The sequence below is a fragment of the Anticarsia gemmatalis genome, chromosome Z, assembly GCF_050436995.1.
Source record: "Anticarsia gemmatalis isolate Benzon Research Colony breed Stoneville strain chromosome Z, ilAntGemm2 primary, whole genome shotgun sequence".
NCBI classification, from domain to species: Eukaryota; Metazoa; Arthropoda; class Insecta; order Lepidoptera; family Erebidae; genus Anticarsia; species Anticarsia gemmatalis.
In genome coordinates, this window is record NC_134776.1 from 13,665,556 (window position 1) to 13,691,647 (window position 26,092).

Consider the following 26,092-nt stretch of genomic DNA (forward strand, 5'->3'; position numbering starts at 1 on the left):
TAAGTCCTAACCCATTCCTCATTCGGGAGGAGACACTTGCCCAGCAGTGGGACAGTCATGCGTTAAAACAAAGGAAAAAAGGGATTGTCAAGTGAGTTACTTGTCAATTATTTTTATGAGTTAAAAACTGGGTATAGGTACCTACTCAAACTCTCGTCTCGTTATTTTATTAAGGCTTCTTGGTATATCTAATGGAGCACAGAAACAACAAGCCGTATGTTACTTACATTTTAATTCCTTCGTTTATCACGCTCGGTGTGAGGGATTTTACTCAGAAATTGATATTTACTTTGTACTGCCAGTCTTTTATGGTTTTAGCGAAGTGTAAAAACTGTTCCATTAGGAGAATATTTCGATGTTAACGGTTGTTAAAAGTCTAATATATCTACGCAAAGACAATGTTGCGCACTGGCGCGATTCTGTACAGTCGGTGGCATCGAGTATCGAGAGTTTGACACGTAAAATGTATTACAAAATAGTTTCCACAGTCCCCGCTAGAGGGGCTGATAAATTTTTCGTACATTTCTCGAAAGCTTGTCGATTGTCGATAGTCGTGATAGATAATCAATTAAAGTACATATAATATCTCCAAGTAGTCACAATACAATATTTCACATATTTACTTAATACGTGCTACTTATATTTGTGTATCTATACTTGTCATACGCACTGACTTGTCTATTATCATCTCGTGATTGACACAGCTAGTTTGAGCGTATTGATTAATTAATGTAAACTAATTATAGCAATCAGTAAATAGCTCTTATGATTTATTTGTATTAATTCAGATAATGTACGACGTGCTCTTTTGACATTTAGGCATTCTATAAGTAATTTGTAGATTCAATAAATTAATTAAAATAAAGTTACGGTGTCTCTATAGATGTATTGATGAGAATAAAACGAAGTAAAGGACTATGGGCGGAATCGTCCCCACCCATCAACAAAAATGAAATGTAGCTCAATTGATATATCTTGGCAAGACGATATTTTTATACTATGGCGACATTGCCCAAATGCATGGGGTTCTCATAGTATCTTACGTTTAAACAAATATCTCGTTAACGTATTATTGACGACTAATTCCAAAATACATGCTCATTTATTTATTAATTAGTGCACAGCGGCGGACGCCGCATGCACATAAAGATAGCTGGGTACAAAATAACCCCCTCCCCCCGCTCTCCAACCCACGATTCTAGATCTGATCAGATTTTAATCTGCCAGCGCATCTGTTAGACAGCATTATAATTGACGAGTAAAAATAATTATTGAAATATGAAATCAATAACATGTATTAACCATATAATGGAAATGATGTAAGTATATACATATGAGTGCCTCTGTGGCGCGGTCGGTAGTATATGCGACTGCGGTGCGAGAGGTCTCGGGTTCGAATCCTGGGTCGGGCCAAACAGTCTTTTCTGAGATTTTCTGTTAAGAATTTCCTAGAGATTGCCCGGAGTTAGGAAGTTGAGGTCGAAGACCTCCGTGTCTCGGAGAGCACGTAAAGCCGTCGGTCCTGCGCCTGACCTCTCACTGGTCGTGTCGGTTATCCGTCCCACCAAACTATGAGAGTGATGGAATAGAGAGTGTACCTGTGTATTGTGCAGACAGATGGCCAGTTTCAATGAAACTGACCGCCGTAGCCGTATATCGGCTAGGAGGACATTATTATACATATGAGTTAGTACTGTAACATAACAATAATGTTAAAATAACTTACAAATGTAAAATAAAAAAATAAATATACGTTAAATAATAATTACAAATTGTTTTTTTTTTAATATATATTCCCACTGATTTATCAAAAACAAAGGATTTTAATTAAATAGGGGGCACTTTATGAACACGTTGGTATCAGTTCCATGTTTGTTGGTAGGTGGGGACGGAGCCCATACATTTTTGCCCATAGTCCTTTGTGGGGATTTTAGTGAGTGGTGTTCTTTCGACTCTGCCTACAATGGTTTGAAAAAGACGATTATAATTATGTAGATTTGTATGTAGGCAGGTTTCTAAAACATGTGAGGGAATCGGATATGTAGGTCTGATTATATTCACTACAAACAGAATCCAAATATTTCACAAACAGTTTTTCGCTTTGTCTGTCGCTTCGACTTGATTTTCAGAAATAAATGTCCTGTATTTACTTTGTTTAATAACTTTATCGATAGCCTGTTATTGATGGCCTACGGTTTACGACTTTTGAAATAATACATCGTGATTGGCTCCTTCATTTTACGCAAAGAGCTTTCTGAATCCGAATACTTCTATCCAAAAGTAGACTTAATTATAAATTTCGGTAGAGATTTCGAAAGTAAATCAAAGTATTGAACAAAGAAGTATCCCTAAGTATGTCTAGCTTTAGCCGAGACCTCATTATGGAATCAGGCAATAAACGTCTGCGGGTGAACTGGGCGGTGCTTGCAGCTCCCTTCACCTTTAAGAAAAAATAAATTGTACGTCAAGATAAACGCTCAGAATATATTTCACTCACTCTCCACTATTTATTATATTGGTGTAGTTTACAAAGATCCGAAGATTTTCCTTAGAATTCTAATGTGTTTATTTTTATGTGTAGGGTGTAGCTGAAGTCTTCGACACGCTTGACCTTATTTGAGATTAGGAAATGTTCTCGTATATCCGTCGTTGTCCTTGTTGTCAATAGGTGTACGGAAGATCCCCGATCAGTTTTCCTCGTGTAGACACAACAACGTTATTAAAAATATAATTGCTTTGTGGACAGGATTAGTATAAAATCTGTCGGATAGTTTATATATAGGACGCTATAATAAGATGTGTTCTGTGTTTAGTTACGTATCTACACATGTACTTGCGTAGAATTAAGGGGAGCGGGAGGAAGGTTTTATATTTCCAATATCAATGATTTACGAAACTGATATGAGGAGATACTCGTACCCTAATTTCCCCAACGTTATGCGTACGATATTATTATAATACTAGCTGACCCGTGCGGCTCCGCTCGCGTGAATTTCGTACTGTTGCTTATTCGTTTGAGCACGCGAATTGCGAAGCACTCGATACACATAAAAATGCTAACAACTCTTTTGTCATCTAATGGTTATATACGAAAGGGACCCGAAGGGCACACAATGTGACACAGGCTCAGGCAGGCCTGATTTCCTGTGGTTACCTTCTTTTCCGCTCTCGTCTGTATCCGTACCAGTTTACAGTGTAAAATATAATACCTTATTATAGACTGACCATTGCTTACCCGTCTGGATTCAGAATATTATAATAGGTACAGACAGACCTATCTGCGCCGGAGCTCTTCACACGCGTAATAATGTTTACTTGCGATGATACGTCCGAAACCGCGTAACCCGTAATTATTTTTTATATATCATCCGTTGTTTATTTTTTAAAACTTACCACGTAGTCTGTTTCATAGGTATACAATTTATTTCCTTAATGCAACCAATTAATTTGGTTATGTGTTTCGAACAACAACGCCATCTGTTAGTTGCGGCGAACAACAAACGAAATTACTCGATTGCCATCTAGGATATCCCGACCGCACCGGACCCACGTAAACCAACATTTTTGTGTAATATATCATACAACATTTATGTTTAAAAATCTTATAAATGTATAGCATGTTTCAAAGGTATTTTTTTACAATAAAGCCATCAAAACAAATTAATTAGAAAAAACATGCTTTGTTGCGAGCTATAACGCCATCTATTGGTTGGTGCGAACAACAGGTATCGATACGGCAGGCGCCGCGTTAACTTTATGCGAATGTTGTGAAATGGATTGTAACGCCATCTATGGTCTCTATAGGGAAACGCAGGTTCAAACGATTTCTACGTATATTTTTCAATTTTCTAATTTTTTTTTAAATTTTATGCTATAAAAAGTATCCTAGGAACTGCTCCACTACTTAATCTATGCATATACCAAATTTCAGTGCATTCTATCCGGTAGTTTTTACGTGATAGCGTCACATACAGACGGAGGACAGACAGACAGACAGACAGAAAAGAAAATTATAAATTGCAGATTCGGTATCAGTATCCGTTACTAAACATCCCCCATTGGTTTTTTTTTAAATATATTCAATGTACAGAATTGACCTCTCTACAGATTTATTATAAGTATAGATGAGGTAATAATAATGATATTTCGTGCCCCTAACTTTATTGGGCCCCAGGTTTGAAGCTCAGGATGCGTAAAAAGGTAATTGAGTTTGGCTGTTGGAAACATCTGAAACGTAGATTGAGGATTAGAAGTATGTCCGGCGAAAGTAAACGAGTTTGTCATTTCTCATCTCGGGGCGTACGCGCTCAATACTAAATCTTATACGCTGATACTTTCTCAGATAAATGCTAGAAGAATTCGTTTACGAAAATCTGCAGTACGTAGAATTACGATTAGGCTGATGTTAGGTACTTAATCCCATTAAGTAGAATCGGACTCCATACATTATATATGGTAAATAGTTTTGTGGAACCACATTATCCTCGCCAGTCAACCAATCTGAAGAGGATTAAGATGTCTCGTGCACTGCTCATATCTACAGGCACCGTGCATGGCAGATACGATACAGTACGACTGCTCAACCTAGATTGTCATTACTAGTTTGCTAGCCAGTTTCTAGGAGTATTAGATATAAATGACTAGCTCTTGCCCGCTACTACATATGTCTATGTGCTGATCTGGGTTATAAAGTATCTGCTTTCGACGTTAATGTAGTTTTTGCGTGTAACATACGTACATACGTACAATCAGCTCTAAAAGTCACTTGACAACATCAATTTTTCTCTTTATTACTAAATTTCAATAAATCAGAGTACAGAGAACAAAATCATAGTAGAATAAGTTGGAATTAAACATTCCAATCGATGTAAAATGTTTTTTCGATGAAATGACATGCATATGCATGTTTCATTCTTCAATGTTCCCAAAAGGTTGACTATGTTCAGCGATTGTTGGATCTCACTACAGTTTCACAAACTTTCGCATTTATAATATCAGTATGCGATATGGATTGATTTTTTGGGGTAACTCAATAGACATAGATCGTCTATTTATAATACAAAAGAAGTGCATACGCGCTATTTGCAGCTTACACCCCAGGGACAGCTGCAAACCACATTTCCAATCTTTAAATTTGTTAACATTGCCATGTTTGTATATATACGAAGTTGCTGTTTTTATTAAAATGAACAATCATTTATTTAAATTTAAACCTCCAGCTGATTCAAGATTAAGAAAAAGAGTAAATAATATTTTAGAACTCGAATCAGCTAATACAGCTCTTTTCCGCAAAAGTATTCTTGTGATGGCTCCCCAGATATATAATAGAATACCACAAAATATAAGAAACTTAAATATTATGGAGTTTAAAAAAGAACTTAAATTATTCCTAATTAAAAAATGCTATTATAGTACCAATGAATATATGACTGATGACGAATTACTATGTTCCTATGTTATAAATAACAAATAAGTAAGTTAATATTTAAAATATTTGTCAGTATTAATTAGGTTAGTGTTGTAGTGCAATAACTGTATTGTATAATAAATAACCTTAGATGTAAGTAGACACTAAGTAAAACACATTTGTATATCCATTAGGATACTATGTAGCGGCCTTATTTATATATAACACCTTTTGTAAAATACCTACATGGACAAATAAACAATTTGATTTGATTTGATTTGATTTGAGTACAATTGTGTCTATAGGTACATACATTGATATGAATATAGCTTAGACGTATGCACTGTATAGAAATTGCATACTGTTATATCTGGCATTATTGTTTGAAATGTCTTGTCTATGAATAGATTTTCATTTGACATTATGTTCGAACACTGCTTGGGGTATAAATATTTAACAATGCGTCTACCAGACAGTCACGGTTACAGCGTGGTTCACAGTAGCGGTCTTAGCGGCCAGTTTGAGAGACTACGAATTTATTGCAATGCGATTTTTACTTTGTTCAGTCATTTGTTTTAATATAAGTTTTAATATTTAACAGTATTAATATTGCGAATTGCTTTTTATATATTTTATTTCTTACTTTGTTCATTGTTGGTGTAAGACAATCACTGGTATTAATATGATTAAACACAATACATCATAATTCGATCTTACTGTCTGTACAGTAAATCTGTCATGGCTAAAACTTTGTGTTTGTTATCGTAAAATGTTTAATGTTGTAATGAGCAGCTAAATGTATGAAAATTAAATTCGACAGCGCCAATAGCATATCAAATTTAAATTGTTGTATTTTCTAACAATTCAAGAGATATTTGCAAAATATAATAGCTAGAACTAAATTTATTTTGATTCTAACTTAAATCCCTATGAAAAACAAAGCCTGCCTGGAAAAGCAACCGGATTCACAAAACTATTACCATTTAAGTCCTTCCCGTTCTAAATCTATGAATAGAGCGGCCAACTTTGTATTTGCATTGTATTCAAACTAGATTGTCTAAAACTTTTGGATTTAAGGAAATTCAATACGACTGCTGAAAGAAGTTAGGGTCCACTGACTTTTGTGATAATGAGATTCATTAGCCGTATTTGTTCCCGTCGTATTTTAGCATTCGCTGAGTCGAACGGACGGGAAAATAAACCGAGAAAATGCTTAAATATCAGTTACGTCTGAGCAGTTATAATCACTGACACGATGGCGTCTTTTAATTCTGACACACCCACGAAACTCTATGCGTTCAAAGTTCATCCTTTTTGAAACGCTCTGTAATATTTTCATCAAATATTTTATCGAATTTAAAATACCGAAATAAAAACGTCCACACAATTTCTCATTTTTTTAAACTTGTGGTTATTGGATAACCCCTTTGTGTGATATCACGCTTCTAAATAAATAGCCATCGATGGTAGAGGAATATTCGTTCCGGTCCTCTGTGAAACGCAACATTTTTTAGAAAAAGAAATATCGGATTGACGGATTTGTGCATTGCCATGGCGAGGTAACTTTTCATTTCGTGAAAAATTCCACACGTACGGAAAATATTTGTTGCAATACACATGTGGTTTTACCCTGTCTGTGTTCTATCCTTTTTGCATTTTTCCAATTGTTTTCTTTTAGCAAAAAGAGGTGAGACTTTAATGATATCTAGCTGTTTGAATTTTATTAAGTACTTGTAAGCAATCACGTTTTTGTTGTAGGAAAATTTATTGCTGACATTTATAAGGATATTTATATGGATAAACTGTAATAAGAGATACGTGCTTATAGTCAAATCTGTAAGTGAATAATACTTTTGTCCATGTCAATCTAGCGTCACAGAATCCCAACGATTTTAAAGAAACTATCACTTACTTTAGGTATCTAATATATTAAGTAATGACAAAAACAAAAAGATACATTATTTTACTATTACCATGTATGTTCTGGCTCAAGAATATAATATACAATAAAAAGAATATACAATATTCGCCGGCACTGAAATATAAACTACTACAGCTGGACACGGGCCTCTCCTTTAATCGAGAGGGTTAGATCTAAGTTTAGCACGCTAGCCAGGTGACAGAGCATTCTTGCAAGAATAGTCTGAAACCTCTCAGACATGCAATGTTTTCTCGCGACATGCTCAGCCTATTGTGACTCAAAAATAATATAATAACAAGCTGAAACGACAACAAACTATAGTGTAATTTAGTGTTTTGTGTAGTACCGGCCCGGACCATAATAATGAGAGGTTAACCCCCAGACAATGGGCCACGGGCACTTCTCTAATCCTTTGTTGCATATACGCTTGAGGCTCTATTTACCCAACCGGTAAGGCACAAAACCTCCTATACAAATGTACTACACATCGCACATTTAGTAGAAGAAGGTCGTTAGATGAAACTAACATACGAACACTTAAGCCTTTTTGTTACTGAACGAGAAATGTACCTTCAAAAATGTTGTAATTTTAGCTTTAGTGGGATAAAGACTTAAGCTGAAACAACTATAGTGATACTTATGTCCTTTCAGTAGTGAAGGAAAGTATGCATATACAGCTGCAACTGTGGTCTGGATAGTACCTTAAGCGACTGTTGTTTATAAGGTTTTGAGGTTCAATTTCTGTGTTGGGGAAAGGGCCAACTCTTTTCTAATTCGTATCAGAATATTGCTGTCCAATACCGTGGAGTTAGTTACCTTGCCCGATAAATTCGCCCCCTATTATATAAGCCTGATATTGTAAATGTAAACGTGGATATATATCATACCTCTGTTTACACCTTCGGGTATAACAGGCGTGATATTATGTATGTATGTAAGTATGAATACAAACACTAGTTCAGTTTCAAGTGTCTGCGTGAATGTATTGCGTTTCAATTGCAACATTGATACATGTAGGTAATTGGCTGTGACAATCTTGTGGCATATCGACACGCATAGAATCTATATTTCAACAAGCTAACAGAGAACCTTGTTTGCAAAGCTTGCGGCTACGAATATGTAAAAAAATATAATTTAGATCATCAACGAACAGTAGACTTATGCAGCTGAAGGTGGTTTGTAATACTGCTATTTTATTTTGAAAATTCACTGAATTTTCAATTAATATGTAAATATACCGTACATATATTTAGGCTCTATTTATCCTATTAAGGACTATTATAATATTAATATTTACTTGAAAGTACTTCACTAGTTGAACCAAGGGTTGACATAATCTCTAACGACATACTCTACAGTCGGTACTATCGAGTATTGAGAATTTGACATCTTTATGTAAGTACTCGTTGACGCTATTTCACATTTACAACCTCGAATGGTGCATAAAAGTAATCAATGTGTAGCTTAGCCTGAAAAATGTAAAAATAACAAAATAGAATTGAAGTTGCAATCTGTCGAGGGCTCCAACTAAACGTGTTGTTTGTTCAAAGATTTATTCGTTGTCTAGTTGAAATTTGAAACAACAGTTTGAACTTCTGACTATTACGGAGTGTTTTGTACAAATTTGATGCAACAGGCGCTCTTGCCGTTCGTATGAGAGGATCAAATAGATTGCGGTAACAACTTCAACTAAACAAACTAGATAACACCGAAACAAATCAGTTTGCAGATATTTAATTTGTATAATAACTTGGAAATTCAATAAATATATTATTTGGTGTCCGGCTAGCTTATCAAACAAAATACTTTCCGTTTGATAGGCTATCCGACATTTTACAGTGAGTCGTAAATCTGGCACTTAGTATTACTTACTTATTTATCCACCCAATTCTACCAAGCAGATGGTTATTTAGTTTGTTCATAAAAAGATTCCGCAAACCATCACTGGCAAACATATATAATTATCAAAATAGAGGTTCCTTTTAGCTCTTTTAAACATCGTCTTCAAAAATTTAGTTTTCTTTATCTCCATACATTTCCTAACAATACCTAAACTAAACCTTAAATATGTTAATGAGCCCCCTAATTATCTGGTGTTAATAGTTAAATCGGTTATTAGTGCTATAATCCCATAGTTCGGTGCTATTAATTAGGCACTAACTTTGCAATTAGCCATTCTAATTGAATAATTGAGTGCTGTACGAGAATTAACGTGAGCTTGAATTATCATTTATTCATCATTGTATGGACTATTCAATCAAGCAGTGGCCATACATAACCCATTGCTCTCTTGCAGTCACGCTGATTTACAATGATATCCTAATCTTTATATATATAATTCTTCTGTAAGTGTGTATGTCACTGAACTTCTCTTAAACGACTGGACCGATATTGATGAATTTTTTTGTGTGTGTTCAAGAGGATCTGAGAATGGTTTAGATTCACTATTTTGTCCGCTGGACAATGTTTTTTTAATTAATTTTTAATTTATTAGACAGGACAACGTCTGTCGGGTCCGCTAGTAATATTATAAATGCGAGAGTTTGTCAACATTGATGTATGCTTATTACTCTTTCACGATATACGACTGAACGAATTTAAACGTAATTTCATACACACAGTTCATGGCCTAGATTAACACGTAGGATACTTTTTAACGTGGAAAATCGTTTCATGCGGACAATGTCACGGGCGGTAACAAGGTATGTAATATTTGTGTAATTTTTTAGTCCTTTTCAAAATGTATTTATTTTAATGAAAATAATGGTCGTTTTCTTGGCTTATTAGAATTAGTAAAGATACAGAAAATTTAAGAAATAACCTATCAGAATGTATTTTGGACCCGACAGTTATTGCCTAATATTTAGCCTAGACGAATGACTGATTAAGTTTTTGATTTATTAAGTACTAACTGAATGAAGTGCATAGTACTCCACGCTTGTGAGGAATGAGGGCGGACCAGGCATTTTGCCATGTGCGTGCGTGTAACCAATAATTGTTTTCTGTAAAATGTTGGTAGCATTTTATTTTATCGTCCTTTTTCCGCTGCTGTCCGCTCAATAATCAAGTGAACTACGCTTAAATAAATTATCGTACGTGCATTCACCGTATTATTTATAGCGAACACCGTACCTTTATATTATTTCCCTGTATTTTCTTTCCTGGTTGTTACCGGCTTCTCTAGTAGCTAGAACTAGTAATTGAAGACAATTTACTACAACCAGACGTTTTATTTAGTCTGTATATAAATAGCAAGTAACTATTTGAATAAATCGGAACGCAATACGGAGCTCGGTTTCAAAAATCGATAAACATTTATTTTACAGTCACTTTTTTCGAAGTGAAATTGAATATAGGAATCGTTTTTTTCTTTGTAGGCTTGATAGATAAACTTGTGCCAAATTTTTGCGTCTTTTGAGTACGTACTTAGTTTCAAGTATAAGATGTAATGTCTCATAACAATTTCGACAATAAGAAATATATACATCCAATTGACTTATTTGGTCATGCTCGTACATGTGCGATATGTGTATTGTGCATATGAAAACGCTTGGGAATACCCGATCCATTTAAGTTCTACCGATGCTCTTACGCTGCATACAAGTTCATACATCAGCGTATCTTTCCGGTGCGGTTTCGAATTGATTTAGTTTGCAAATTGTTACCATTCATTGTACTTATGGTTATCTACCAAAAATTATTATTAATAGATATTTACGACCGTAATCCGAGATCATGTGATCCAGACGAAATATTTTAAGAAACATATAAGATGTTTAGCTGCCTTTACGAAACACCTTTTAAATCGAAAAACTGCTTATCTCAAGCAGAAAACAATTCGAGGCTATTTCGCGGCAACCTTTATAGTCACTTACTTCGGAAATATGCTCGCCGAATATGGCGCTACAATCTATTTTCGATAGCCTGCATGCACTCTTTTATATGAAAAAGTTTACCAGCATTGTGACGTGAACAATACTGGCAATCTAGTTAACTCTTCTGGTTACACTCAAAGACTTGGTTTATAAGTGTATTTACGTTAGTTGAAAGTGTTGTTGTTGGTAGGACGCGAACATGCAACCTTCGTTAGTTCGAGATACTAAGCATTGAGGTACTATCGCTTTAAAACAGCATTTTAGTCTTACTAAAAAAACTCACAATGCAGGTTTAATTTTTGGGGTTTTCAAGGGTAAAAACGGGATTCTATTACTGAGACTTTGCCGTCTGTTACTAGGATGTTTCTCATGAACCGTGATAGTTAGGGAGTTGATAATTTTCACAGATGAAGTATTTACGAGTATGTTGCAGCTATTATAACAAATAAATCTAAGACACAAAAATTAATATTTGAGGAGGCTCGCAAACAACGAACGTGATTTTCTTTACGTTTTTAAGGTTCCGTAGCCAAAGGGTAAAACGGGACCCTGATACTATGTCTCCGCTGTCTATCTGTCTCCAAACTGTACCGCATAAACCAAGATAGCTAGGAAGCAGAAATTGTCACAAATGATGTATTTCCGTTGCCGCTATAACAACAAATACTAAACATTTTATAAAATGTAATATTAAAGGGAGCCTCATACAATAAACTTCTTGTTTGTGTTTATTAACGTATTTTTTTGCTCAAAATTTAAATACATTTACAACGAACGTGATTTTCAATTATAGATCATAGTATGGAACCCATCATGCGCGGGTCCGGCTCACACTTAGTCAGTTTTTATAAGTAATAGCATGAAACACTTCGAGTCAAACTCGCACTTGGCTAGTATTTTTAGGTTCATATTTTATAAGATCAACACACAAATCATTGCACTAGACTACAATGTAAATTCATACTCCTACACTGAACAGAAGGCGGGGAAGTAGCTGAATGCTTGGAATAATTCTTATAAAGGCCTTTTTAATTGGCTGCTCATTGCAGTTTTATAGTCTTGAAGGCTCTCTTACTAACAATTCTTCCTTTGCTATTGTGAATACAGTTACTGTTATTACAACGATATTTTTAAGGCGATTATTTTCTCGCTGCCGCGCGCTCTGAATAGTTTCAAAATGCTCCATTATAGACTGAGTACATTTTCTGAGAGATACCTGTGTAAATCGCAAAATGTTTGAAATATTTATAAATTTATTGTAATATTTGGCCCTCTTTAATACCCAATATTTTTTTTCGCCGGGTTCTATAAATTTTTATTAATACTTTTTTTATAAACATTTTTGACAAATCACTCTCGATCATCTCATTCTAAATTAAGCATAACTTGTACTACGGTAACCAGACAAATGGTAAACGGAAAATATATGTACATGATTTAACAACCAGGCTGAGAACAGATACTCGTGTTCAGTGTTCATCACACAAATAATAATTGTCCTGGGTGAGGTTCAAACTCACGACAAGCGGCATTACGGTCATAGCGGCGAGGCGACCATGTTAACCACTGCGTCAAACGTGCAGTTACTGCGAAGCTTCTCTTCCAGATTACTCTGTTTTTTACATACTTACAAACATAAAACCACGCCTTCTTCCCATATTTCTTCTTTTTATCACAACGAAATTGGCTATGATCAAGCTGGTAACTCTGTTAGTTTGGTATCCGCATTAAAAAATATCCCATATTAAGGTAAAAGTTAAAGTATTACGAAAATCGTTGGAATAGTTCAAAACTTTACTCCACAAATACAAGCAAACTTTATAAGGAGAAGATGTAAATGATATCCTTCAGATGTTTAAGCAAATTTCACGCGCTAGTGCTCGTCTCCCGTAACATAAACATTCATGCAGACATTAATTTGTACTTCCTAACTGGTTTATGTAAAACGTATGTGTGGGCGTCAAACTGCGCGGTTACGCTGGAGTCACATTTGATCTGTGTAACTTCTCTACACTACTAGCGTAATTATTTTTGTACAGTTTAGTTTCATAGTGATTCTTGAAAATATGATTTTGAAGGCTCTGACTAAAATGTCACTTTATTAGCTCCGTGAAACAAAATATGACGATCTTATCAATGCATAATTATAGATTATTAAGCATAACCACTAGTCAGTTTTTTCAAAAAAATATCAGACTCATCGAAATAAGTGTACCTATAGTGCTTTGTTAACTCGCGTAAAAATACAGAGAAATCAAAAACCTTATCTCTATTTTGACGTAGGCTAAAAAGATGAACAATTCACAGAATTGAGCAACTAATAAAAAGTTGCTTCATTGATTTTAGCTCTTAGAAGACATGATTGTGTCTACGGTGGGGTAGTGATTTAGGTGACTATTACGCCACTGCTCGGAGGTCGTTGATTCATTTCTTATACGTCAAATATACGTTGCTTCGGGTTTGATTGTACTTTGTATCCGTGCGTTTATAAAACTCCACGCAAAACAATATTCTTTATTAGCGAAGTTTTTTTTTATAAAAATAGCTTAAATAAAACTGCATATAATGGCTGGAGGGCTTTTCAGGTAATATACCGTAGCCGACTGTATTCAACAGCAGCCGGCAATGTGTCGCCGGAGCACTACAGGTCCTTTGTAATACAATGACAGGGACGAGACATGTCTTTAATAAAGTATTTTATAGTGATATCACATATCCATTAGTGTCGCGTCTTTACGTCGCCAGCCACTGCTGCTACCTGCAGGCTACACAATTGATACCGTTAGCGTGTGTAAGTATAAGCGCGTCAACCTTTTGTTGGAAAACGGCTTCCCTTAGATTACTATCAGTCACCTGCATTTTCCAGCCGTTCTTGCAGGTATGTGGCCTGCCATCTCCGTATGGGCATTTCTCGTCTTCGCGGACCATCTTGCGGCACCCATTGTATGGCAACTTTAGCCCTCTATACTGTGTGCCTTCGAAAAACGTGCTCGGCCCAGTGACTTGTGAGGAAACACTTCCACAGGAATTTTATATTTGAAAAAGAAGTTGGCTTTCTTTGTCGCATATTTGTCGCTCACAAATAGGTTGCGTTGCGCAACTTAAGTTATTGTAAAGCGGAAGATCGCTAGAAATAATCTAAGCCCACAGACAATATTTCAAACATACCATCAAGAGACGCAAATATACAAAACATAATATTTTTAATGATGCAAATATATTTGACCAGCTGACCCGCGCCACTTCCCTTGCGTCACATTAGAGAGAATGGATCCCAATTTTCCCCGTTTTTGTTACACTTTTTACTCATACTCTGCTCCTATTGGTCGTAGCGTGATGATATATAGCCTATAACCTTTCTCAATAGATGGGCTATCTAACACTGAGAGAATTTTTCAAATCGGATCAGTAATTTCTGAGATTAGCGCGTTCAAACAAACAAACAAATAAACAAACAAACTCTTTAGTTTTATAATATTAGTATAGATTCACCGTAAAATTGAGCCTAGAGACCCTGCGCGAAATGCTAGTGGCGTAGTGGCCGTTGTGACCAGTATCACCGCTTCTATTATTTCGAGGAAATGGTGTGGTATACTACGTACCACATAATTTCCTGTACTGCTAATAGTCTAGTCAGTAGTTAGCTACAATAGTTTCATTATCAATGTTACAATACTCGCGTATTTGTATATGTTATAACCGTTAGTAACACTACTGAATAAGTATTGGATATTTTATCAGAAGGGATTTACAAAGGTAATTTCCATACATTTTCTGTAATTTTATGTATCGGATAAGTTAGTTAATATTTATCTTTATTCTATAAACGGTGAAACTAGAGCTTAACCTTTTTGGACGGCAATGAATAAAAAAGCCGTCACATTTTTAGAATATTTTTTGTAATGGAGATAGTAATTTTATCAACTTCCAAGTTATTCTACAATCATACTAAAGTGATACTTTCATATAAAAAATAAAAGTATACAGTTTTTAAATAAATATTTTACTCGTACTCTACCGTATCTATTTAAAAGTATGCAAGAGGTCTGATTATATTACTATAGAACTGGCTTTGCTTAGTTTGGAGTCATATGACCGTGTGTGGGTTGTCTTTAATATTTATTTCATTTCAGCAATAATTAAAAGATTGTATTTCGTACACAGAAATGTTTGATGTAGGAAACATTGTTCGCTGTGTGATCGAGTTACAAACGCTAGTTTTCGGTTTCTAGGTAACCGTGTTTGCTTAGTAAATATATGGTAAAACTTTTAGTATTATATTGAAATACAATGAAATCATACAAATCTGACAATTAATATTTTAGGTTATCACTGTGTTATTATTTTATTATAACATACTAGCTGACCCGCGCAACTTCGCTTGCGTCACATAAGAGAGAATGGGTCAAAATTTTCCCCGTTTTTGTAACATTGTTTACTGGTACTCTGCTCCTATTGGTCGTAGCGTGATGATATAATAATATAGCCTATAACCTTCCTCGATAAATGGGCTATCTAACACTGAAAGAATTTTTCAAATCGGTCCAGTAGTTCCTGAGATTAGCGCGTTCAAACAAACAAACAAACAAACAAACAAACTCTTCAGCTTTATAATATTATAGTATAGATTAATGTTTAAACTTAAAGCAATATTTTATTTGGGAAAGTTATCTAAAACCAGCTCCAGTGTAGGTACTAAACAAAAAATATCCGAAAGATCTTATTTGAAACTGAGTCAGACCTTTGAATAGAATACGTTAAGGACCATTAAACCGCCGTAACGAAACTAAAAATCTAACTAAAATTAACCGCCGTAAAAACTATTCTTTCAGTGCATTTTAAATATTAAGCTCTCGATAGTCGGTAGTGCCGACTGTACAGAATTACGCTACAGATCCACCCTTGCATACAATATTTGGATCACAGAAGTCTTAGTCATTAATAATTATATATATGATTATAAAATTAACATTACATTCTAGTGTATGAAAATATTATTTCGACAAATTGATATCTGATTCCTACACTGTAAAATGGCAACACAAAATAGTAACATCACAAAAAGCGGTACACCGTCTTTACTATTCGTTATATAGTTAAAATTTTAAAAGTACAATAAACTCTTCAGTGGGTTGTTACTTTGATTTCTTTTCAACACTCACAATACTAAAATTCGTTACACTCCTAAGTTTGGTAAAGCCTTTAAATACTATTACTCAATGCTATCAAGCTTTGAAACTTGATTTCTGCAAAGCGTATATCTCCCTACATTGGCTTCAATACTATTAGTCGATTTAACGTACAGCTTAGTAGTAATGAGCTGTTAGTAACAAGCTTATACTAAGCCATTAGTTTATGCTCTGCACTAACACACTGATATACTATATTATGGATGATGACTAATTTTCATTGTTTACTGTCAAAATAGCGCCTGGATTGCAATTTATTAGGCATTTTTTCTTCTTTTATATTATCAAATAATTACGGCGGTATATTGAGTCTCATGACATCACGGTGTCATCGTTAACCGCCACTCCTTTAATGCTGTTTAAATTTGTCACTTCTTACTTGTAGTCTGATTGGAAAAAAAATACTTGTGTATTTTGTCTAATATTATCCAATAATCTGAGTGTCGGTCTAATAGGAATTTAATGTTTTTGTTATCTTAGAAACATACTTACTTCGATCATTATAGAACTACACTCTAAATACCTTCCAAGAACCATTTATAATTAACACAGCCAATAAGTCCTTGTACTCAGACAATTAATAGAGGTGGAATGATTGGATAATACGGATGAGATTGATTGGACGCTGCAATCCGGATATTACTGTGGGATAAGGGTATTTTCTCGTATCAATTTTATATGTAACTTTGCCTCTGTAGCGCGGTCGGTAGTGGATATGACTGTCGATCACGAGGTTCGGATTTGATTCCGAGGGCGGAGAAGGAATTGGTCTTTTTTCTGATTTATATATTACAAAATTATTTTTTATAGTAGTACTGAGCTTGGTAAGCCGGTATATAGCAATAGGGTTGCCGGATTTCCGTAGGACTAACAATTTTTAAACGTGTTAAACCCGGGTTTTAAAATACAGCGCAAGCGTGATGTTATCCATACTAATATTATAAATGCGAAAGTAACTCTGTCTGTCTGTCTGTCTGTCTGTCTGTCTGTCTGCTACTCAATCACGCCTAAACTACTGAACCAATTTGCATGAAATTTGGTAGGGAGATATTTTGATACCCGAGAAAGGACATAGGCTACTTTTTACCCCCGGGAAAAAGGCGCATTTCCCGGGAAAATTCAAGTGGCGAACTAAGTCGCGAATAGTCAATATTATAATGACGTTGAAATAACAAAATTCCGTTGTCATGGCAACTGTTTTAATGGCGGATATGCCTTAGCGCGACTTCGTTCTAATAAGAGATATAAATAATTTTGAGAATATTTTTCGTGAAAAAAAAAACATATTTTATATCATCACGCTACGACCAATAGGAGCAGAGTAACAGTAAAAAGTGTTACAAAAACGTGAAAAATTCTGACCCATTCTCTCTTATGTGACGCAAGCGAAGTTGCGCGGGTCAGCTAGTGTTTATATATTTTATTTGTAGCTTCTCATCAAAACACGAAGTCATCTTGCATTTACAAATACTGCGAATCACTTCTGTTAAAATATTCTGTTCGTTTACACGATTAGTTATTGGCTAATGGAAAGTTACCTGATCGAGCGCCGAGGCACTGTTCAGAAAAATAGCAATTCATTCCTGTGAAGAAAATAGTAGTAAATAGCCATACTAAGAATTGTTTATGACATACGACACTATCGTACCCGTATAGTTAAAAGTGATACAAATGAAAGTAGAATGTGGTATTCTTTGAATTTGTTTATTGCGTTTCCCTAAAATGTGTGCAGGAAAACAACTGTAAAGCTAGACTCAATATAATTCTGAAGCCTTTTATCCTTGTCTGTGTTCCCGCAACGAAGTCGGGTGGGATACAACTTTTACGCTACATCAGGAAATAGGTTTAAAATACCGAGAGACGTTGCGATGTTTGATGTCGCAACTAAAACAAGATAAAATGCAAGAATACAAACCGCGAGTGGAACAAAGAAACTTGAATAAAGCATTTCTAAGGTGATTGACTGAAAGCAAAGTTCATCGCTCCACAAATCTGTTTATAGAAGATTTTATAAAAATGTGTTACGTGTTTTAAAGTTGCGCTTTTGCTTATAAAAGATCTCCATCACGTTTTAGCTGTACCATTTTCCTTTCCTCTCTTTTCAAATTATATGGACGAAGTATGAAAGAGACTTCATTCAGCAAAATATAATTTTATGTTTATATTTTGTGGTAAAATGTTGGAAAATATTTTGAAACATTTGACTTTAGTTCCTTAGAGAACCTCTTTGGTTTCCTTCCGGGAACACCAAAGTGACAGATTCAACTCCAGAGAGGTATAAAATGCACATTCACTGGACTTATTATTAGTAAAGTACCAGTTATAGTGTCCTTTACCAAAAAGCTGCTCATGTCATACAAAGTTATTTTAAACTAAATTAACCATTCATATTTTTGTCAGGTATGATGCTGTTATCTCATATATGTATCATTTAAGTTGCTAGTTAGAATATAACATATACATTATGTTGCATTGTCTTAACATCCTTCTTGCAATAATCATGTAGTCGTTTGCTTAACCCTCTACCGCATACAAACCCACATATGGTTAGGCAACTTTAGTATTTTTTTTCTTCGTAGTAATGCTAATACAATAACTAAATGCATCGTCTACCTTAAGATTATTATGTTGGTAATACGAAAATAATATTTTATTGTCGGTGGTCAAACCTCAATTCCGTTATAATCTCACTTGTATCAGCGCGTGTGCGAAGTTCAACACAGTGGCTTCAAATTCATTTTTCAAAAAAGTTTATCTACATGATACAGGTAAGTTTAGCTTGATAAAAAAATAAAATATGGTGCTATTACTATTCTATTTCAATAATGTTTTAGTTTTTTATAGCTTTTTTGCATATTTCTATCATACTGAAGGACTTTTTCTTGGAAACCATATATTATGGTTTCGCATGCATTCTTACCAAACTTTGACTTTTTTCTGTGGACCATATATGGTATCGTATGCACTATCAGTTTTTTGTGTGGTGTGCATAGCATGGCTTTTCCTTGGTTGCAGAATGGATCCTGCTCGCTTTTATGGCTCTTATAAGCACGTAAATCCTTGAATTTCATTTATTTGATTTTAAGCAAGCAGTTTCAGAACACTTACGCAAATCAGGTAAAACAGTAAGTATTCGAAAAAGAGGACGTCCCTGTAATCAAAGCAGAGACGGAACGCCTATAAGTTTTACTGGCCATGGAAGTCCTGCTTCATCTAATCCAGGAACACCCAATCGTCCAAGTAAAATAAGGAAAGTTCCTGTCAGACACCAAGAACTGCCGTTGAACTCTGTAAGAACGGACAAAATAGACCATATGCCGGAGTGGATGAAAAACCGACAAAAATGTCAATGTTGCGGTCAAAAAACTTACACAAAATGTAAAAAATGTATGGTTTTCTATGTTACAACGACAAACGGAACTGTTTATCAGATTTTCATGATAAATACTGAAACTATTGTGCGAGATACTATAAGCTCAAATTATTTCCTTATTTCATAGAAACCCATATATGTCATTAGTACTTTTGATTATAATTTGTTTGAATGCATACGAACCCATATATGATCTTAATTTTTTTTTTCGTTCCTGTAACCGTTTTTTTTTAATTTCCTTTCTATAGTAAATCTTGTCAGTAAATAAAGGCTCAATAACCATAAAATATTTTTTTTATCGTTTCCTTCATAATTCATGCAGTAGAGGGTTAAAACGTTTAATAGCCGATTAGTATACTATTCAAGTTATATACCCAAGTATAGGTCGAGTATAAAAATAAATTAGTTGTTGTACAAGGTATCGCAGACTGTAGCGTGTGTAAGTATGTGAACAATATCAAATAGACGAGAGCCCGTGCTTAGTGTTCACTACACAAACACGTTACACATGTTTCTGTTACAACGCCTACGTACTGGTTATTGTTATCGCGTACATAACAATACGCGAGACTCTAGTACTAATATGAAATTTATACTCAACACAGTACGCTCCCTTCAAATTAGTCCTTAGTAAGGGCTAAATAATAGGACTCAGGTTCAAACGTTCCTGTACAATTTACCTTCCAATAAATACTAGGGGACGCATCGTAATCCATGGAATGGTCTGCGTGGGGAACTAAAAACAATACTAGTTGCGACTGAAATATATGAAGTGCTGTCTATAGGTTAGGTAGGTAGGCCAGCGCCGTACTAATGTAGTTTCACCTAAATTGTTCCTATTTTTCTTTGAGTCTAATAACTGCATGTTTGGCGCAGTGGTTAATGTGGTCACCGCCGCGTATGGTAGGTTCGAATCCCACCCGGGACAAATATTTGTGCGATGAGCATGGGTATCTATTCTGAGCCTGGTTGTAAAATTATCTATTAAAGTATGTATTTAGAAGTATATTAAGTATGTTTATCAGTTATTTGGTTGCCATAGTACAAGCTCTGCTTAGTTTGTAATCAAATGACCGTGTGTGTGTGTCCAATGATAATGAATAATGGTTGTAGGAATCTTATAATCGTCCTTGTCGTGGTTAAATAATTACAATAAGGTAATACAAATCGATTGCATCTATTTATAAAACTCTATTTGCCGAGGGTTTAAACAAATATTCCATTTATATTTTAAACCACTTCGGCCGTTCGGTGGTCTGGCATTGATTGAAGTTATATAAAATTAATAGTATTCTTGCATCAGAAGTGAACCGTCATTGTCTATTATTAGCTTTGTTTATCTGCTATTTTCGAATCATTGAATTCTGAACTTGTAAAGTTATTGAATAATAAGTTGGAAATCTTCGAAGGCAGAATATTTGACGGCTCTCGGAATCGAAGCAGACCTTTAGTGCATAAATCATTGTTTTCTGCATTATTATTGGATTATTTAAATTCTTGACAAGTTTTCAACGTAGAAGTAGATAGAAATATGTAGAAGATATTTTCAAGGTTGCTTAGCGAAAGTTTCTGTTTCGGAGCCTTAATACTTACGTCGCTTTAAGTGTTTTAAGATCTTCATCGTTAGAAGCCGCAGCAGCAAAAATATGTGTATAAGTGTAGTAATTTGTGTATTATTTTTAGCTAAAGTTATTCTGAAACAGCAGGGGCTGTAAAAAATTGTTCGAAAAAAGGATAACTGTAACAAATTATATTCTTTTCTAGTTTTAGTTTTATGCACAATAAATGCATGGTTCTAAAAATATCTTTGTAAATATTGAAATACTCAACCAGTTAACATAACTTCATGTAACATTCATCGTCGGAGCATCAAAGCATGAATTAATTGCACTTGTGGTTCAGACTTTCAGAGATCCGCCTTTGACTAAGCAAAAGTTAAGTAAACTGAGAGTTTCACTGGGAATTTATACTAAGTGATACAGTTAAAAACCTCAGTGTGCGGTGTACTGTAAATAACTGAAATACGGGAGGCTGAGGCTTACTGAGTGCAGCGTTGTACCATGTCTATCAATTGCCACATTTTCCGTAGACAGCGATTGGTCCAAATATAAGCGGAAAGTGGCCCGTGTAACGTTTTCGAGAACCTCACCGCCGCCGCCGCCGCCGTCGCTGCACTTCACTATACTAATAGCGACATAAACACGCTCGATAAAATACGACACCCAACAATAGAATTCCGGAAATCCCGGGGGTGTCGGCGCTCAATAAAGGATACTGTCAATGCTTCGCTAAATTTTGAGTTTCATTGTCGTGGTCTGTTCAATAAACTCTTTTTGGTTTCGAGGTTATTCTTAAATAAATAAAATTTTCGCCATTGTTTGGACGGCAAACTTTGAAATACGGAATTATGATGTTTTACTTTTTGTATAGAATGGAATATATCTCTTAGAGTACCTGAAGATGCTTTCTATTTTAAGATATAAATACGTAGTTACAGGGCGGAGCGCATGGACATTTTGCGTGGGTTACTTGCTGTAAACTATGCAACTGTTGGCGAAAGTTTCCTATGGGAATTACTTAAGTATTTAATGCATGTAAACATCGGAAATGACGCATGCAAACTGCAGTGGCGTTGTAATAATTACATTTACAAATATCGATCACAATCATATATACTTGCTTTGAATTAGATAAGTGTCACTTATATTAGGGGTCTGAGTGGTCCATCGGTCCTGTCCTAGATTTTTGTAATCAGGAGTCTGTCAGTGCCCTAACTCCCATACATTGAGCAGCTAAATGTACAGACATTTTGAAATTGAGACACGCTGATTAAGAAGAAGTGAGTTATAAAACGGGACTTTTCCCTATCCAGTTTTTTCATTTTCCGTCTGTGGTTTAATACTTACTGCCTATTTAGTCCTTAATGTTCCGGGATGGTGCGTTCAATTTACTTTTACTTAGCAGGCTGGGGAAGCTGTCAGTTAGCACTTAGAACTGTAAGTAGTGACGTCGTACGAAGCTCGCACTATACCCCTACATTGGCCTGCTGGAGGCACTTCGATTACGCTACAGTCTGCTACAAACCCAGCGTTCATTGAGTGTGTACAATCTTTCAAACACTCGAGCGATCCCGGGAGGTTTCATTTTCGAAATGCTTAGAACTATAAATAAAGCTTTGAAACCGGAATGTAAACCAAGCAACCGTTATGCCGGAGACATGCAACACAGATATTGTAAAAGGGTAAACAAATATCGTTCGTCACGTACGTGCACAGTTTTCTCTCTATTTTTCCTGCGATAGAAAGCACTCTTTGTGCATTATTTCGTGTCTGCGCAACCAAGGAATTCACTTAAGATACGCTGTTGCTATGCCTTTTATTTGATGTTGGCCTCGATTGTTTTAGGGCCCCGGAGAGCTGTATCTCGATTTGTTCAAATCTAAATAATGGTAGAAAAACATTTTTGGTCTGAGTGCTCCTGTACGGAAATATCGTGAAGAATATATTTTTAAACAAACTTTAATTTACTTTGGGTAACACTGGTCCGCTTATATAGTTAAATAGAGGAGGATTTTTGGTCTTAGGTTATTTAGGTATGTCGTGAGTGCCACGTCTGTGTATAGCGCGATCCGAAACCGCAGCCATCGTCGGCAAGCTGACCGCGAGTTTCAGGCGTCGTCCTATTTGGCTAACTATTCAGTAAATTATACGTTTTCGTTACACGATGAGATTTAAAAACAATATCTTTGAAACGTCCTGATTAAATACAATAGTGACTGCGCAAAAATGAATATTTTTTTCACTGTACAATAAATCCGCATTGTTTCTACGTATAGTCGTTAGCTTAATAGGACAACGTTCAAAGTAGCTGTTCGACTCCGTATTACTAGTTGACTGGATCATGTGCTTTTCTGAATGGCGTTATAAATAATGTAGAAATAGACTGGATAGTCGCAAAACTGCGTGTTGTGACTTACCTTTGATCTATTATAAATATACCTATATATAAAACGTAAAATATTTTAGAAGTACATATGTGTCTGAATTGATTTGCGTTTTATATTTAAGAAATGGGAAGACTAAAACCCAAAATGAACAGCTTTTGGCTGTATTTAAATATGGAAAGCTGATTATTTTTCTCGGAAAATAAAAGAAAATGAATGACTTTCCAAGTAACTTATAAGATTCATGATTACTCAGAAAAAACCTCACGCTATTTGATGTGAATTCATATGAAATGAACATTTTTGATAAACGTTCCAGTACATTACATAGCTAATGCCAAACAAACTACTTTTAGAGAAGTAAACAAGCTTTAGAAATCCAATCTAATCAGCGGTCCCAACAGAATGCGGGCGAATCACCAAAGCTTCTCACCGCAAATGGGTTGTGGTTCAACATAATTATCAACTGAACTTGAACAAAATGAAAAGTCGACACATTCATTGAAAAGGTACACTGGATGCGATCCAACAGAGATATAAATATGAGTTAATTTTGTAACGTTTGTACTACTCCCACTAAACGCTTTGAAACTGTTCAACTTTTACTGGTATCTACATTTGGACGCTCGCACAGATAAATAGTCGGCGTGTAACATCTGTTCCGGCGGAACCGTAGTCTGCAAACTATTACCAGCTTATGTATTTTAGGTCCGTTCCGGTGAAACCCGCTCAGACTGCTACTACGAGCGGAGCGTACAGCTCCGGCCGTACGATTTCCTCGTGGGAAACCTCTGTATGTACGCGAATGAATGTTTCCAGTTGTAACCGTGTAGTGCAGCTTTGGTGACATCCCAGGAGTACAGACATAGCGAAGTTGCAACAAATTGCAGTGTTACATTTTATTCGCTCCTGAGATTATCTAGGTCATTGGAATTACCTGCTAACGGACAATGCCTATTGTTTACAGCATAGAGGCATTCCGATGGATTCTGTTAATTGGATTACACGGAATTTTCTGAATAACGTAAAACACTTTGGATAGCAACAAAGAATTGTAATTCATTTACAAAATGGGTATTTTATAATTGTTGTATTTTATAATTATAATTAATCCAGTAATCGTACAAGTAATTTATTTTCTGCGTATTTTAATGAAAGTACATTTACAATAGAGGTAGATTATGAGTGTAGCATTTGTGGACCGGATAAGATCAAGCCATATAAAATAGAAAGTAAGTTAGCCGTTGTAACAGAGCAGTTTCTCGGAATAACGCGGTCGCTGGTAAAAGAGTAAAAATGTAAGAGAAATTGTTGGTTTTTACGATAACAAAATATACCTATGTAACTTTAGAAATCTATTTTGATGTTATTATATTTCATTCCAACGATTTGATTCCTATATTTAGTGTTTGGGAATTGGGTAATAATATATACATTTTATAAACAATCATATCGTTACATGGTGACTGGAGCTCAGTTGTCTTATACCATCAAAGACAATAGACTGTGCAGAACTTACAGACACATCGCGTCGATTTATGCGGACACGCACCAAAACAGTATTCACCATTAAGCCCCGCGTCCGTTCACCGATTAGCGTCACCATGCAAAGCAAATACGGTTTCCTTTTTTCCGAACTTCGTGAGACTATAGCCAATGGCACATACCATGCTTTAAATTATACAAACAGCTGTACTCAAGAGTACTATGTCTTCACAGGAACTAGTGGACATAATGCTGAAGCGAATGGACCCGGACTTGGACGGTGTGATTAACTTCAAGGACTTCCACGATACAGTGGTAAGAACCCCCTCCTTGCTGGAGAGCCTCGGCTACTGCCTCCCTGAACGACCCGCGGTTTACTCCTTCATCGCAACCTGGTGCCCACGATGGGACAAAATGTAATCATTCTACCAAAATCTTTTTTATGTATATCACAAAATCAACACGCTTTGTTACCAATTTATTTCATATATTTCTTAATAAATTTTCACAATCATGTCTTGAGGAATTTCTTATTAAAAATATCTCTTTATTGATAGATACAAAACGTATAAAATTTTACATGAAGACAGCTCATTGTTATTAAGTGAAATTTTTGTTGGTTGTTTTTTCTTTATGCATTATCAATACAAGCTAAAAGCCTTGCGGCGTCACACGTCCTACTTTTGTAATGCTTTCCCTAAGCCCCGCACTCCACGTACAAATTTCACTCGACGGGATTTCGCAACAACATTTTCACCTTCTTACGAGATGGGTATCACTGAGAACATGAAGCGCTCTGCCAACTGATTCGCCTTTCTTTTTATTTAGAAGCATTGCATTTTGTAAAATATTTTAAACATTCCTGCTGTGACCTAGCCGATTCAAATCTATTGTTATTG

The 26,092-nt window shown here is 35.4% G+C and overlaps 1 protein-coding gene across 1 annotated transcript in view; it reads left to right on the forward strand.

The window, feature by feature from the left end:
• The window catches only part of LOC142986652 (calaxin-like), a 47,656-nt gene extending 22,002 nt beyond the window's left edge, over positions 1-25,654 (forward strand). Inside the window, exon 5 of the mRNA XM_076135203.1 lies at positions 25,428-25,654. Within this exon, the coding sequence (XP_075991318.1) occupies positions 25,428-25,613 (186 nt within the window). The 3' untranslated portion in view covers positions 25,614-25,654. The remainder of the gene's footprint in view (positions 1-25,427) is intronic.
• Positions 25,655-26,092: the final 438 nt, after the last annotated feature.